Here is a 17,607-nt window from a genome sequence, read left to right as displayed (position 1 = left end):
AAAGAAAATGAGAAGAATAATGAGGAAATAAAAAAATTATTTGCAAAGTTAGTTGTGGGGGGGAGGGGGGAAGCTAGTGGATCCAAACCAAAGGTCCCTCCAACTAGGTCCCCACGAGGCAAAGGGATTAGAATCCCTTCAAGTGTACATGAGTAGGAAGGGCATCATGTCCAACCCCCAAGTGTTAGCCTTTATAGTAGTCATCACAATGATGATTACTATCAAAGACTCCCAAGATAACATAGGCCTAAGGTGTCTTTCAATAAGGAACCCAACATCACTCTTCTTTCATTTCATGGCAAAGACAATGTTAAAACATATTTATATTGAGAAATGAAAGTTGAAAAACTTTTCTCTTGCCATAAAGTGAGTGAAGGGAGAAGGAAGAGGGAGGAGGGAGGGGGAGGAGGGGGGAAGGGGAAGGGGAAGGGGAAGGGGAGGGGGAGGAGAGGAGGAACTACAAGATAATCATATACATCCTCAGGAATCTTAATTCCAAATCTCTTAAGCTTCGCAACAACATTCAAAGCAGACAACAACTTTCCTTCCCTTGCATATCCTTCAACTATAACCCAACAGATAACTGCGTCAGGACAAATCCCATTTCCTATCATTTCATGCAACAATGATCTACACATTTGCATCTTTCCTTTTCTACAATAACCAGACACGAGTATTATAAGACACAACATTCGAATCTATCCCTCAGTGAACCATATCTTAAAAAAGTTTATGAGCCTCCTTGACCTTTCTTTCTTCACAAGGACCATTCATCAACGTTGTGTGTAATCAAATTAGGCATCACACCTCTAATGTACATGATCTTGTATAGATAAAACGCATCCTCCAACCTTCTTTTCTTACAATAGCTATTAACAAGGGTGTTATATGTGACCAAGTCAGGCTCAAATCCTTCTTTCTCCATCTTCTCCAAGAATCCGTTCAGCTTGTCAGTTTCTGCGTCATTGCACAAAGCATGGGTCATAATGTTTAAAGGGAGGGGGAGGAGGAGGAGGAGGAGGAAGAGGAGGAGGCAGGGGAAAAGGTGGGAGAGGAGGACGGGGAGGCGAAGGAGGAGGAGGAGGAGGAATTACAAGATAATCATATACATCCTCAGGAATCTTAATTTCAAATCTCTTAAGCTCCGCAATAGCATTCAAGGTAGACAATAACTTTTCTTCCCTAGCATATCCTTCAACTATAACCCGACAGGTGACTGCGTCAAGACAAATCCCATTTCCTATCATTTCATGCAACAATGATCTACACATTTGCATCTTTCCTTATCTACAATAACCAGAAACAAGAGTATTATAAGACACAACATCTGGATCTATCCTTGGTGAACCATCTCATGAAAAAGTTGATGAGCCTCCTTGACCTTTCTTTCTTCACAAAGACCATTCATCAACGTTGTATGTAATCAAATTAGGCATCACACCTCTAATGTACATGATCTTGTACAGATAAAATGCATCCTCTAACCTTCTTTTCTTACAATAGCTATTAACAAGGGTGTTATATGTGACCAAGTCAGGCTCAAATCCTTCCTTCTCCATCTTCTCCAAGAATCCGTTCACCTTGTCGGTTTCTGCGTCATTGCACAAAACATGGGTCATAATGTTGAAAGGGAGGGGGGGGGAGGTGGAGGAGGGGGAGGAGGAAGAGGAGGAGGCAAGGGGGAGGGGGAGGATGAGGAGGAGGCGAGGGAAGAGGTGGGGGAGGTGGAGGCGGAGGGGGTGGAGGAAGAGGAGGAGGCGAGGGAAGAGGTGGGGGAGGAGGAGGAGGAGGAACTACAAGATAATCATATACATCCTCAAGAATCTTAATTTCAAATCTCTTAAGCTCTGCAACAACATTCAAGACAGATAACAACTTTCCTTCCCTAGTATATCTTTCAACTATAACCCGACAGGTGACCGCATTAGGATAAATCTCATTTCCTTTCATTTCATGCAACAATGATCTACACATTTGCATCTTTCCTTCTCTACAATAACCAAACACAAGAGTATTATAAGACACAACATCCGAATCTATCCCTCGGTGAACCATCTCATGAAAAAGTTTATGAGCCTCCTTGACCTTTCCTTCTTCACAAAGACCATTCATCAACGTTGTGTGTAATCAAATTAGGCATCACACCTCTAATGTACATGATCTTGTACAGATAAAACGTATCCTCCAACATTATTTTCTTACAATAGCTATTAACAAGGGTGTTATACGTGACCAACTTAGGCTCAAACCCTTCCTCCTCCATCTTCTCCAAGAATCCATTCACCTTGTCGGTTTCTGCATCATTGCACAAAACATGGGTCATAATGTTGAAAGTATAAACATTCCTATGTATTCCAAGTCTTCCCATTTTTTCATAAACCTCCCAACATTGAGCAATATAATTAAGCCTATACAACCCACGCAACAAACAATTGCAAGCAATCACATTAGGGATAAAACTAGCCTCAATGTTCCTCCTAAAAGTTACCAAACCCTTCTCAACCATGCCAACCTTCACATAAGCCTTGATAAGCATATCAAAGATCACAGGATTCCAATTACAATTCTCAGTGCACCCTACAAGGCTCTCATAAATGTCCTCATTTAAGGAAACACCCTCAACCTGAACCAATTGTATCAACTTAGACAACAACTTCATGGCCTGAGAGAATACCCTAGACCAAGGAAGTATGTGAACAATTACACAATAGTTATGTAGCGAGGGTGTGATGTTCAAGTCATTTTTAACCCAATTGAAGAATGTGAGGGCTGAAGAGTGATTAGACTGGGATCTGAGCAAGACCCTTAAAAATTCGTGGGGACCCAAGTGGGGGAGAATCGCTTTGATGTCATTTTGAAGTGAAAGGCAGGAACTTTTTTGTTGGAGGGTGGAAGAGATAAAGTTTACGATGTTGTTGGGGTTGTGGGTAGGGGGGAGAAGATTGTAAAAGGGACTCAAAAGGGGTTTGGAATGAGAATCCTAAAGGGTGATTAAAGAAGAAGAAAAAGAAGAAGAAAAGAGAGCGGTTTTTTTTAGTGAAAGTTTTTGAAACGGTGGTAAGATAGATGGAAGATTGAGGAATCATAGAGTTGAGGATAGAGAAGAATGTACGAGGTTTGCTGTGGAAGTGGGGCTGTGAATGTGATTGAAATGTTGCAGGTTCGCAGGTCCTCCCCCTCCCCCTCCCCCTCCGCCTCCACCTCCTCCTCCTCCTTCTTCTCCGCCTCCTCCTCCCCCTCCCCCTCCTCCTCCTCCTCCTCCTCCTCCTCCTCTCCTCCTCCCCCTCCTCCTGATGCGGTCACCTGTCGGGTTATAATTGAAGGATATGCGAGGGAAGGAAAGTTGTTGTCTGCCTTGAATGCTGTTGCGGAGCTTAAGAGATTTGGAATTAACATTCTTGAGGATGTATATGATTATCTTGTAGTTGCATTGTGTAGTGAAGGTCGACGGTTTGCTACTCGAAGTTTTATGCTAAGGATATCTCAGGATGGCTATATACCTAAAATGAATACTTACAACAAACTGGTCGAGACACTATGTGAATTAATAATGTGGAAGAGGCGTTGATTTTGAAATGTGAGATGGTGAAGAAGAGTATGAAACTGAATCATATTAAGAAGGTTTTTTCGCACCTTAGTACCTTATGCTTAGACTTGCATAGAAATGTTAGGAATACACCTTCTAACACTCTTTTTAACACATTTTCTACTATTGGTCGAAATATATTGCGAATGATAATTTTTTATGGGTCCATCTTATATTTTTATTTTATAATTTTCTCCTAATTTTGTAGTTTTCAGTAAATGTTAACTAATAATAAAGTGTATTAAGAGCGTGTCAAAAAGCTGTTGTCAATTCAAATTAGATGGAATGATTCATTCATTGTTAAACTTACTAATTAATTCGTTGTTCACAATTCAGAGCCTTTCACAGTTTAACCTTCCTGTTTCGCTTCCAAGTGCACACCTGATTGGAGCTCCTGCTGGATCTGGATCTTTACATCCAGTAAATGTTTCTACCACTTCGATGAACAACAAAAGTTTACCTGGAAAAATTTCTAAGTCTGTAGTCAATGATGATGGTTTGCCATTGGATGGTGCTTATACTGGTCCTGGTTGCACAAGTGGAGCTGATCTTTATGATCCTGATCAACCGCTTTGGAATGATAGTGGTCTGGAGTCTTCAAATTCACTCCTAAATCTTCAGTCATCCAAGATTGATGAAACGGAGCCTATATCTAATGATGCTCCAGATAATGATTGTCCAGTTGGATCTGCCAGAACTTCTGTGAGTTCACAGGGTGCCAGTTCATCTGTCTGGGCCAGAATTGGAAGTTCAAAAAACAAATTTGACATGAAAGAAAAGACTAACTCTACAATGAGTTCCTTCCATTATCCCGAGAATCAATCAAAGGAAGATAACGATGAATTAGTTGGTTCTCACAATGCTTCCTTTCAAGTTAAGCAAAACATAGCAGATGATGCTGACCCAAAAGCCTTGGAAGCCTCTTTGAAAGCACAAACCGATAGTATGCGTAACATACGTAAATCATCACAAAAGGCACTGCGTACTCTATTCGTAAATGGGATACCTCAGAAAAGTAACAAGAGAGAGGCTCTTCTAGCTCATTTTAAGAAGTTTGGGGAAGTTATTGACATTTATATCCCATTGAACAGTGAACGGGCTTTTGTACAATTCTCCAAGAGGGAAGAGGCTGAAGCTGCTTTGCAGGCACCAGATGCTGTAATGGGTAATCGTTTTATCAAGCTATGGTGGGCTAATCGTGATAGCATTCGCAATGATAATACAAGTGGGAATGGCATGATTGTAACTCCCCGTGGGCAAGCACCTGCTTTTGTTCCATCTCATCCAGTTGTCCCTGATAGGGGAAAAGACATTCATCAAGTTGATGCTTCAAAGACTACATATGAAGTCTCATCGCCTACTGATCAATCTAAGCCTGCCATCACAGATGGACCCAAGGTTCCGCCTCCTTTGCAGAAGAAGCTTGTCAACTTAGAGAGTCTAAAGGAAGAACTGCGCAAGAAGCAGGAAATGCTGGATCAGAAGCGCAATGAGTTTAAGCGCCAGTTGAACAAACTTGAGAAACAAGTAAAACCTAAAGGCCCTTTTTAATTTGTTATTGATTATACATTGCTTTAGAGGCTTATGTTCTTTTGGTTGCTAGAAGCTTAAATGACTATACCTTTAGTAAGACTTTAGTGTTAGGCAACAAGCACTATGTATCAATAAGGCCCGTGTTGCCTTTTTCTCAGTCTATTTGTCTAAGTGAAGTATATCCATTAGAAACTTATAAAATCTTTTTTGTAGTATATCCTCTACATACTTGTCATTCTGCTATCATCTCTTGTATTGGCATCATTCCTTCTCATCATATGGACTCTGATTGTTCACAGGCTTCTACTGAGCAAGCTGCCAAGAGACCTAAAATGGGCACAGTGTCTGATGTTTCCAAACTGGCTTCTCCTCAATCGTCGGATGCTGATGTTGTTGTGACATCTCCACATGCAGAGACAACAGCTGATAAGAACAAACAGCTGGTCAATAATGTATCCCAAAGTCCTAAAGCAAATACTACAAGACTTCCAGAATGTACAGGCTTAAAGCACCCAATTCAACCTTTAGTGCCTGTAAACAGATACAAATTGGACAATCGACCTGTTGCATTTCGTATCGTCCCACCTTTGCCAGTTGGTCTAGCAAATGTAAGTTTCTCTCTCTGTTTTTCTATCTCTGTACTTAAATGAAAAAGAATTATGCAATGGCATGCCTTGTTTATACACTTGTTTCCAACACTTACTTAAGAGTCAAGACACATCCCCCTGTTGGATTCAGGCATGCACTCACAGTGAAGAATAGTAAATATTGGTTTCAGATATATGTTCAAATTTATTGAAGCCAACGTGTGCTATCGATGTTGTAGTCTGTGACTCTGTTCTAAGTTATCTTCCCAATCTCCAAATTCTGACAACTTTAAGATATTTATGAAAATGAAATACTATCTATAGCTAGAAACACAGAAAAGATAGTAGTGACTGGTTGGCTCAAAAGAATGATTGGTTTGTCATCCTTCCTTTCAATTGTTTGTATTTATTCTACTTTCATGGGTTGTATATAATGTCTAGAAATTATGGGGAATGTCTTCCCCCCGTGATATACACACCACACAAGAAATCATACTTCAAATTCCAATAGTCGTCATGCTTTCTCTGCTACTCCCTATTTTTTATACCTTACTGTATGGGGATTGGGGTGAGAGATCTGGAAAAGTTAGTTAGAGGTTTGACCTCAATCCTTCGATTGGTCACCACTCACCACCATTTAATGAAAGAAAGGAGAAGGATTTAGCTTAATTAAACTTATGGGGTATTGGCATTTTATTTGTTTTGAGTTATAAAAATGCATTCCCACTTTCCCAGAAACATAATTGGAACGTCATTCCTGGATGTTCTGAAATACGATTTTTAAAATTTAAAACTAGGGAGAATCTTTTTTTCTGAAATTCCTTGGAATAACCAAAATGTGTTTGGTTTACAATACATATTCCCAAAAAAATTATGCTATAATTATCAAAATACCCCTATCATATAAAAAATATTATTTGAATATTGTTTTTTGCGTAAAAATATTTATTATACTTGATGTTGTGAATAATTTTTTATATTACTTAATTATAGGAGTGAGTAAAATGAACTGAACTGAATTTATAAAAATTGCACTGAACTGAAAAAAAAGTTTGCCTGAACTGAATTGAATTGAACATTGGTTCAAGCAAACTAAGTTGTTTTTTTGCTTCATTGAACTGAACTGCACTTTAAAAGTTTGAACTGAATGGTAATCTGAATTGAACTGAACTATTTTGGTGCTTGAAATTGAACTGTTTTTATCTGTTAGATCATTAAGACAAGCCAAATTTGACCATTTTATTTTATTTTCTATTTTTATTTAAGTTTTAAATAGGAAAATTTTAAAAAAATATCAAGCTAAATAGACTCGGTAGGCTTCAAGCCAAAAAATCCTGACTTAATTTGGTCGGTCTGCCGGGCCTAGCCAAATTGGTACAAGTTTTTTTGTGACACTTTTTCCGAAACCTGAGTTGTCAGGCCATCAAGCCAATCCATCGAGACGGACCATTTTTGACACCTCTAATTTTTATTCATGTATATAAATAGTTTTCAATTTTTATTTTTATTTTTTTTTATTTTTTTTAAACAGTTCAATTCACCACTAGTTTAATTCAGTTTATTTAGCTAAATCATACTAAGAAGGTTTTTTTGCACCTTAGTACCTTATGCTTAGACTTGCATAGAAATGTTAGGAATACACCTTCTAACACTCTTTTGAACACATTTTCTACTATTGGTTGAAATATATTGGGAATGATAATTTTTTATGGATCCATCTTATATTTATATTTAATAATTTTCTCTCCTAATTTTGTAGTTTTCAGTAAATTTTAACTAATAATAAAGTGTGTTAGGAGCGTGTCAAAAAGCTGTTGTCAAAACTCCTTTTTTCTTTTATCTGCGCAAATATATATGTTCAAAATAGTTTTACTTCATGAAAATTAGATACATGAAACAGTGGAAGCATGGATAATACAATATTTTGCACCAAATTATAATTTCCTTGGGAATCCAACTTGCCCAGCCTAGCTCATGGGATTAAAAGCTCAGCTAGGAATCTTTTTTCCCTGGGAATAAGGTATGGCCAGGAATAAATTAATTTTTATCTTCTACCAGCCAAAGTCTTAAGTTTTCTACTTGAGCTTAGAAGAAGTACTGATCTCAGTTACAAATAATCTCAGTCATGTCCGTAGGCATTGCTCAAGCAAAATTGTTTAGAGGGAGAGGAAAGAAAGAAATAGAGATAGGGTAGTATTGTTCAAGTGAAATTGATTGATTGGAGAGTGCTTAGGTTGTGCATAACATTTATGTATATGGACTTTTAAGTGGGAATTATTTGCTCCTAGGACAAAAGAGTAAATGTGTGCTACTTCCAAAATACCAAATCCTATTGAAACTAAATGCATTTAACGTGATGCACACACTTGTTTAACGTGTTACATGTGTGTTCTAACAAATATTAACATCCAAAAAGAAAATAACACCAAATAGCAAAAAAAAAACAGCTAAAAAATGGCTGAGACTGGTGAATAAAAAACACTAAACACAGACCAGTACCATGCAGTACAAAAACACATGCATAGCCCGAATACTCAGTCTCGAAAACCTAATGCTGACTTTTAACTTGACACCACTAGCAATAACTCTTGGTAGATAAAAAATCTCATTACTCTTTGTCTGGTTCTTTGACTTGATTTAAGGAAATAGGTGGAGAAAAATGAGAGGTGACTTGAGGTTTTAGCAAACTCTGTTACACTGTCTAGCAAGCTTTAAATTCCTTCACAATTGGAAGAAAGGCAACATAAATTGTTTATACACCATCGAGAAAATGGTATTAATTAGTATTTGATCATTTGTTTTTTACCAAGCCATGGCAGCATGCAATTGCTCCCAGGACACCATAAGTATGAACTACTGTTAAATATTTCTTATGGTTAAAAATATTAGTTGATTGGAATGAATTTCAATTAATGGGTATAAGTTTCATTTATTAGTTATAGTACTTGCATAAATTGAAGGTTAACACAATCGCTTCTTCACTCAAAGGCTTTAAACTTCATCGGTAAGTTGTGTTACTAGCATAAATAGAGGGTAAGGGGTCAGCATTCTCTATGTTGTTTAAGATCTCAGTCAATAGCTTTTGCGTTCTCTCTTACTTTTCATTCCACCTTCTTGTTTTCCACATTATCAACGAAGTGTTGTTGAGGAAAATCAACTAATGTAACTTACGATGTACTGTGGTGTGCATGTTAAGTTGTGATGATCCATACGAGCTACTATGGTCTACTTTTATTTAAGATACTATGAGATCAATTAGATAAGTTGAATCTTTTGCATTGCATGAATCTACATTGTTTGCTGGTCTCATCTTTTCAAACCCTGTAGAAACCCAAGTGAAATATATTCTACTCTAAAATTGTTTTTTAACGGAAAAAATTACACAATAAAACTTGTGTCATGTTGTCTTTAGATTCATCCATGTACCATTACTAAATGTGGCAGTCTGTTTTGTCTTATTCTATTGTTGCTCAACTAAATTTCTGTCTTTTATTTTAGGTTGCTGTTTTGAAGGAACACTTCTCACCATACGGTGAACTCTCCATCGTAGAGCTAGAAGACGTTCAAGTCAACGATAGTAGCCAACAAGAGGCACATATAACTTTCACTACTCGTTGGGCAGCTGAGAAGGCATTTACTAATGGTAAATGCTGGAAAGACCACAATCTGAAATTCATGTGGCTGTCACCTTCTAGTTCTAGTAATGCCACTGGTAGTAGAGAACGTTCTCTATCTGCTCCCAAGGAGCCCTTAGATTCAGATGACCATTCTGAAGAAAAATTGGGAAGCTCTGTGAACCAAGAAGCAATTGTGTCAAATGGTGAGCATAAAAATTGTGAAACTAATAATGGTTTGGAGCTTATGGAAATGGAGCCAAGAAAAGATCCCCAATGTACCACAAGGCAAGTTTCCTGTCTGCTCAATTCACTTGTCATTTTATTGTTGGCTAATCGATGGTTGAGATCGAGAGGCAATTAAAGATCATAACATAATTTTTAGGTGAATTCCCAACTCATTTTTTTTTTGTGTTATATTCATTGATTAATTAACTTGTTCTAAATTAATTAATTCCTTAATTTCTAAGTTAAAAATTCAAAAAAAAATAAATAATAATTAACACCTTAATTTCTAAATTAAAATTTTGAATGATCATTTTAAGAGGAAAAATTATTCCATATTTTTAAATATTGAAAATCAAACTTGGGATATTGACAATGATCATTCTTTTTAACAATTTTTCATTTTAAAATTTTCATTTTCATCTTAAAATTTAATTATGTATAATAATTATTTAAAATTTATAATTTTCTCTTAAATTTAAGTTGCTATACATTTCTAATTATATTAAAAATACTCGTACAATACGTAAAATACATTTTATTTAACGTACATGGAACAAACAATTAGATATCATAAATAAAAGTTTCAATGGTTAATTTCTTTTTACTTATATTTATTTGGAAATAATTAATAACTGACCATTAAAAAATAAAGAATTTGTATACGGAAAGAAGTTATGTCGATTTTCATACGACAACCATCATAAGGAGCGTTATAAATGCTGGGTTGATTTGATTTTTTTTTCTTTTCACACTCCTAATCATTCTTGGAGTAATAGGAGAACTGCTTTGAATTTTATCAACATATGACGTCAAGGTCTGCATACATACAGAAAAGCCATAGCAGAAAAATAGCATTCAAAATAAGATTCAAGCATATCACCGACATATCGGAGTGATCATAAACATGTACTTAGTATATCAATAATTTATGATGATTGATGCACAAGCAAAGGATGATAAAGACAACCCAAGTTTCTATTTGACCACAAGCATTTTCTTTTGATCTTATTATTGATATGAGGTCCACATATCATAAGATGGAGCAATATAATACGCATTAGACTCCGAAATCTATTAATATGGAAGATGGCCGCATTTGAAAATGTCTATCTTTCACATTTATATCAACTATGCATAACTATGCATAGTGACTAAAACTCCAGTTCATGCTTTGTAGTAACTCAGACAAAATACAATACATGCTCTAGAATCTACCCATGTGAGGCTTAAGTAGATGAATTTTCACCTACATAAGCACTAAAGTCTATGTAGGATTCATTTACTTAAGCCTATGTTCAATACTAGATGAAAATCTTCATTTAATAGGCTTAAGTAGAGTCCAACTCATATCTCCATTTTGAAACACAGCCAACATATCCATCAGCTCTAATCCAGCACGCTGCAATGAAATTCCCCAATTTAATAAAAATTGCACTTTTATTTTAAACTGATAAAGTAGCAGCAATGTATGTGGCGCAAACCTTCCAGAAAAATATCACTACTAAGTAAAAATTGTAACAGCGTACAATTATTATTGACATGAAGAAATGAAGCTTAGAAAAGATAAATATAAAGTGAATAATATTTGTCAATTTTATTTAATCATAGAACACCTTATCGTGCATTTTGGGTTGTCAATAATGGGAATCTTTAAAACTCATCCAACCAGAACAAGGATTGATTAACGACTAACTACGTCAAATTATTTATAAGAATACAGATCTTATGCATTTAGGAAACTTTCATATATTCTTCTCCCACAGATATGCACCTCCTTGTTTGCTACACTCATTATACAAATATCTCCATAAATGAACTAAATTCTAGATTTTATGTCAATCTTTTTCCACAATCATCTTTGTATCATTATTACCAACTTTGCGGCAATAGCAAACTACAAAAACGCTTACCACTTTAAGTCAAGGATAGAAAATACTTACCTCAAGTCCTAAGTATAAATATAGAATAAATTGTCAAAATCAAGAAAATTAGTTAATTTGATTATTTTTAAATAATTTACCAAAAATGCAAATTTTATTTTAAAGATACCATTCTTTTTAAGTGATTGTTATATTTAATGTTAGTTATAAGATAATGGATAGAAACTAGAGTTAACAATAAATTAAGAGAATAAAAGAAATTTATTGAATCACTTTGAAAACTAATGACTATTGCTAATAATTTTAGGGTTTATGGTTTTTATAATTAGGAACACAAAAAGTATTTTCCAAGAGGATAAACAGTATTACAAAATAAACTCAAAATTATATAAGCATTTTGAATTCAGATTGCAGACAACAGGTTTACAGTTGCATACATAATATAGAGGGACAAGAAGAAGATTACCTCATGATGTGTCCAAAGTAACAGTTTGCATTTGGCACGAATCTCTTGGACATTAGATAATGCCTTGAAAAAGTTTTCATTCAGTGCTACTTCTCTAAGTGTATTTATCTACAGATGATCAAAACTAATCATAAGCAAGAACATAATACAAGTATCTCATTTAATTCACAAAGACATAGTTCAAGACAAAGAACAGTGATTTAAACCTCTGTATTTCAACTAGTGAACGACAATGTTTATATGGAAGCCATGATATTACCAAGTTCTTTATCTTGATTTGGAAGAAGAATCCATTTAAAACTCTGATTTTAGCCCCAGTGTGTGTAGTAGCAATCTTCAATTTCCTTCTAGACTATCCTTATATGCCATGCCCATGTAATTGGGTAGGAGAGAATTTGGATATAGTCCTAATATAAGGACAATGTTAGACTTTAAGCATATTGTGGCCCAACACCTCATCATCATCAAGTTCCATAGCTTTCTGCAATCCATGGATGACATACTTGCATGTTAATTTATTTGGGACATACCCCACCTTGAACAGCTTATCCTGAAGCTCCATCAACTCGTCTATATTACCAACCTCACAAAATACTTTAACAATTGCATTGTAGCTTTCAGTATCGTAAATTTTAAATTCATTGGCAAAGATTTTCAATAATGACACAGCTTTATCAACCTTATTTTCCTCACAATACCCATTTATTAATGCTCTGCTCGTCTCTACATCAGGTTGAATACCTGAAATAACCATTTCCTCCAACAATCCTTCAGCCTCCGAAGTCCTGTTTATTCGACACAAGCAGCTTATAACAGCTCTATAGGAAGCAAGATTCAGCTTCATGCTCTTCTTCACCATCTCACATTTCAAAATCAACGCCGCTTCCACATTATTGAATTCACACAGTGTCTCAACCAGTTTATTGTAAGTATTCACTTGAGGTATATAGCCATCCTGAGATATCCTTAGCAGAAAACTTCTAGCAGCAAACGGTCGACCTTCACTACACAATGCAACTACAAGATAATCATATACATCCTCAGGAATCTTAATTCCAAATCTCTTAAGCTCCGCAATAACATTCAAGGCAGACAACAGCTTTCCTTCCCTAGCATATCCTTCAACTATAACCCGACATGTGACCGCGTCAGGACAAATCCCATTTCCTATCATTTCATGCAACAATGATCTACACATTTGCATCTTTCCTTCTCTACAATAACCAGACACAAGAGTATTATAAGACACAACATCCGGATCTATCCCTCGGTGAACCATCTCATGAAAAAGTCGATGAGCCTCCTTGACCTTTCCTTCTTCACAAAGACCATTCATCAACGCTGTGTGTGTAATCAAATTAGGCATCACACCTCTAATGTACATGATCTTGTATAGATAAAACGCATCCTCCAACCTTCTTTTCTTACAATAGCTATTAACAAGGGTGTTATACGTGACCAAGTCAGGCTCAAACCCTTCCTCCTCCATCTTCTCCAAGAATCCGTTCACCTTATCGGTATCCCTGTCTTTGCACAAAACATGGGTCATAATGTTGAAAGTATAAGCATTCCTATGTATTCCAAGTCTTCCCATTTTTTCATAAACCTCCCAACATTGAGCAATATAATTAAGCCTAGACAACCCACTCAACAAACAATTGCAAGCAATCACATTGGGGATAAAACAAGCCTCAATGTTCCTCCTAAAAGTTACCAAACCCTTCTCAACCATGCCAACCTTCACATAAGCCTTGATAAGCATATCAAAGATCACAGGGTTCCAATTACAATCCTCAGTGCACCCCACGAGGCTCTCATAAATGTCCTCAGTTGGGGAAACACCCTCAACCTCAACCAATTGTATCAACTCAGACAACAACTTCATGGCCTGAGAGAATACCCTAGACCAAGCAAGTATGTGAACAATTACACAATAGTTATGCAGAGAGGTGATGTTCAAGTCATTTTTGACCCAATTGAAAAAGGTGAGGGCCGAAGAGTGATCAGACTGGGATCTGAGCAAGACCCTTGAAATTTCGTGGGGACCCAAGTGGGGGAGAATCGCTTTGATGTCATTTTGAAGTGAAAGGCAGGAATTTTTTTGTTTGAGGGTGGAAGAGATAAGGTTTACGATGTTGTTCGGGTTGTGGGTAAGGGGGAGAAGATTGTAAAAGGGACTCAAAGGGGGTTTGGAGTGAGAATCCTGAAGGGTGATTAGAGAAGAAGAAGAAGAAGAAGAAGAAAAGAGAGCGATTTTTTTAGTGAAATTTTTTGAAACGGTGGTAAGATAGATGGAAGATCGAGGAATCATAGAGTTGAGGATATTGAAGAAAGTATGAGGTTTGCGGTGGAAGTGGGGCTGTGAATGTGATTGAAATGTTGCAGCTGCTGCCAAGTGCCTCTCACCACATCTTTTGGTTCCTGAAAGAGAGAAGACGAAGAAACTATTTAAAATAAAATAAAATAATGTTAAATATATAAAAATAAGTTTACATATTAATTAAACTTTGTTAATGGATGGGTTAAAAATAAGTTTTTAAAAAAATTAATGTGATAATTTTCACAAATTAACAAAGTATAAATTAATTTCATTTATGAAAATATTAATTTCATTCTTTTCTTTTTAAATTCTTCTTTCTTGTAGGTAATTTTATAGAAATTTATTTAAATATATTCTTAATTTTTATCATATAGTGAACACATAAAAAGTAGTAATACTTCTCAAGTTCAACGAGGACAATTATCTAAATATTGGTTTAATTTTACTTTTACCATGTGTTTGGAATGATATTGATTTAATTGCGAGGCCATGTAAATAGAATTGCTTTTTCAATTAGATACGTCATAATTATTCACGAAGCCAAACTACTAAAATATTAGAAATTTGAACTTTGAATGCATATTTAACCCGACGTGGAGTACATAAGATGAACATTGAAGTTTTGACATTTTTTTTCTACATTTATTTGACATGATTTTGTTGATTGCGCATATTGATATTGAGTTAGTATATGCTTAATTCAGATGTTTTTTTAAAAAAAAGGAAAATTAACCTATATAAAAACATAAAAACTTTTTGTATATATATATAATTTCTCTTTTACCCTCTTTTTTGTTTTTTCATTTTCTCCGACCTTTGCATCTCTAACAAATTGATATCAGAGCTTGAAGATCTTAGGGCAAAGATTCAAAAGCATTTTTTCAGGAGGGTATAATTCGAGTTTTATGGTGACCAATATGACAAGTCTAGATGGTCACATTCCTAGAAATTTGTTAGTTCTTGATAGTAAGAATTAGGACAAATGGAGTGTTTAGATGAATGCTTTGTTTGGTTTCTAGGACATTCTTGATACTGTTAAGAATGGTTATGTGCCACTTGAACTCGAAACTGAAGTCCTGAGACAGACTTTCAAGGAGAATAAAAAAAAAAAGATTGTAAGGCTTTATTCTTTCTCACATTGAGAAGATTGCTTTCGCTGAAACCTCAAAATTTGTGTGGGATGCCTTGGCTAAAGCTTGTTCTGATGATGACAAGCTAAAACAATGAGAAGATCACGGATTACTTTTCAAGAATGCAAGTTCTTGTGAATCAAATAAAAGCATGTGGTGCTACTGTTTTAAATCAGTTAATGTTGGAGAAAATGATGCGGCCTTTGAGTGCAAAGTTTGATTACATAGCTGTAACTATTGAAGAATCCAAAGATCTCTCAATAATGAAGGTGGAGGAGTTGCAAGGAACTCTTGAGGCACATGAACAACGTTTGGTTGAAAGAGACCAACAACAAGAGTCTAACCATGCCTTGCAAGCCAAGGTTGGTTTCAAGAGAGATGGTGGCAAGAAACGTGGAAGGAAAAGAGAAAGTACAGTATCACAAGGGTGGTGGCCGAGGAAATACCTCTAATAATGGCCATTTTGATGGTGATGAAGCTGAAACTTCAAAGAAGGGTGGTGGAAAAAAAATGTGGAAGGGAAAAGGAAAGAAAAAATTTGATAAGTCCAAAATTGAGTGTTATAATTGTGGTAAACATGGACACTTTGTTGATGAGTGTTGGTCAAGCAAAGGCAAGTAGGGAAATGATGAGGCACATGTAGTAGTAGAGGAAGAAAGCTCAGAGTTTAAGAATATTATGCTTATGGCTACTACAGGATCAGAATCTGAGGATGACTCTTGGTACATTGACACAGGGTGTTCCATATAAGGAATGGCTCATTGATCTTGATTCAAGCATCAGGAATTAGGTTAGATTTGTTGATAATAATTTTGTCATAACTAAAAGACTTGGAAAAGAGGTAACACTACAGTAATTCATGATGTCTTGTACATTCCCTTTATGAAGAATAATTTGTTAAGTGTCTGCCGTAACTTGAATATTTTCAATCTTACGACTAATAGTTTACACTTCCGATTGAAAATTTTATCAATTAAGGAATATCAGGAAATTAGATTAATCTTTAATTAATAATTTTAAACAAATAGTTCGTAAGAGTTCCCACCAAAAAGTTTTTGAAAATCCAATAATGAATTTGATATCCAAAATTGAGTTCGGGGTCGGTTACGTATAGAAGTTACGTATAGAGAAGATATTGAGCATCCCTACAACGCCCTAAATCGATACTCTATGATGAAGAGAGCGTGACAAGAATTAAAAGTTTAAATATTTGATCGCGATTTACCCTAAAATATATACATGATTATTTTTATTATAACAATATTTAAAAAAATAAAAAAATAGAAGAAGAAAGAAATGTTAACTAAAATACCTCTTGTCCAAGCTTTATTAAATCTTCACGTATGGAGACTTTTAGGTGCAATGTTCTTAACAAAGTCTCAAAAAATGCAAGAGAAGAGAGAAAGAGAAATTTCGAGCAGCAAGGAGCTTTGGACCAATTTTTCCAACCTTGGAGACGGATGGTATCTATAGACAACAGAAATAGCCAGAACGACCCGTTCCGATTCCAGAACGGGCCATTCTGATCCAATCCGTTAAGAGTAAATATTTTACCCGGAACGGCCCGTTCCATAAGCAAAACACCTCGTTCCATGTTTGAAATTTACTCATAAAAACATATGTTGGAACGTCCCGTTTCAAACTAGGATTTCTAGGCCTTTTTAGTAGTTTGGAACGGCCCGTTCCGGGCTTATGCTTTGGGAGCTCTTTTTTTTTTTTTTTTTAAATAGAAGTCCATTTTCTTGATTATATGCCCTAGACGAAATTAGGTGTCTCCGGTGTCGAACAATTAGTTGAAAAAAGGTTTTCATTCAAAGTTAATGATGTTGGATTGAATTTGTATGATCAACAACATAGACTTGTCTTGAAGGCTCAACTCACCAAGAATAGGACTTTCAAGGCAAGCCTATCAATTGCCTCTAATTGTCTTGCAACTTCAGTGGATGATGTGAGGTGATTATGGCACCAAAGATATGGTCATTTGAACTTTAAAAGTTTAAAGTTGATCAATTCAAAGAAACAGTGGTTGGATTGCCTAATATTCAGATACCTACAGCACTGTGTGAAGAATGTGTTATAAGTAAACAACCAAGGAAGCCTTTCAAATCTACTACATTCCATAGAGCAGTTTGTCCAATGGAGGTCATCTACTCATATATTTGTGGGCCAATTGAGTTACTTACAATAGGTGGTTGCAAGTACTTCATATCTTTTGTTGATGAGTTCACAAGGAAAATTTGGGTATTTGTCATTGAATGGAAGA

At 35.7% G+C, this 17,607-nt stretch overlaps 3 protein-coding genes across 3 annotated transcripts; 1 reads left to right on the top strand and 2 right to left on the bottom strand.

Annotated features, from left to right (window-relative positions):
* Window positions 1-1,391: 1,391 nt before the first annotated feature.
* Window positions 1,392-2,659, bottom strand: LOC145954055 (pentatricopeptide repeat-containing protein At3g09650, chloroplastic-like). Its single transcript, XM_083067730.1, has 3 exons — window positions 2,157-2,659; window positions 1,909-1,990; window positions 1,392-1,793 (listed from the first exon to the last, which is right to left on the bottom strand). Exons 1-3 carry the CDS (start codon window positions 2,657-2,659, stop codon window positions 1,392-1,394), a joined length of 987 nt encoding a protein of 328 aa, XP_082923856.1.
* Window positions 2,660-3,871: 1,212 nt separating this feature from the next.
* On the top strand, window positions 3,872-9,684 carry LOC145949342 (zinc finger CCCH domain-containing protein 41). Its single transcript, XM_083067729.1, has 3 exons — window positions 3,872-5,113; window positions 5,419-5,727; window positions 9,205-9,684. The coding sequence occupies exons 1-3, from the start codon at window positions 3,872-3,874 to the stop codon at window positions 9,682-9,684; spliced, it is 2,031 nt and encodes a 676-aa protein (XP_082923855.1).
* A 2,418-nt stretch (window positions 9,685-12,102) lies between these two features.
* LOC109808981 (uncharacterized) lies at window positions 12,103-14,205 on the bottom strand. Its single transcript, XM_083067728.1, has one exon. It carries the CDS (start codon window positions 14,203-14,205, stop codon window positions 12,319-12,321), a length of 1,887 nt encoding a protein of 628 aa, XP_082923854.1. The 3' UTR covers window positions 12,103-12,318.
* Window positions 14,206-17,607: the final 3,402 nt, after the last annotated feature.

This window comes from Cajanus cajan, chromosome 2, assembly GCF_000230855.2.
Source record: "Cajanus cajan strain Asha chromosome 2, NIPB_CcT2T_4, whole genome shotgun sequence".
In the NCBI taxonomy this organism is placed as follows: domain Eukaryota; kingdom Viridiplantae; phylum Streptophyta; class Magnoliopsida; order Fabales; family Fabaceae; genus Cajanus; species Cajanus cajan.
This window is presented reverse-complemented; position numbering and strand designations above follow the sequence as displayed.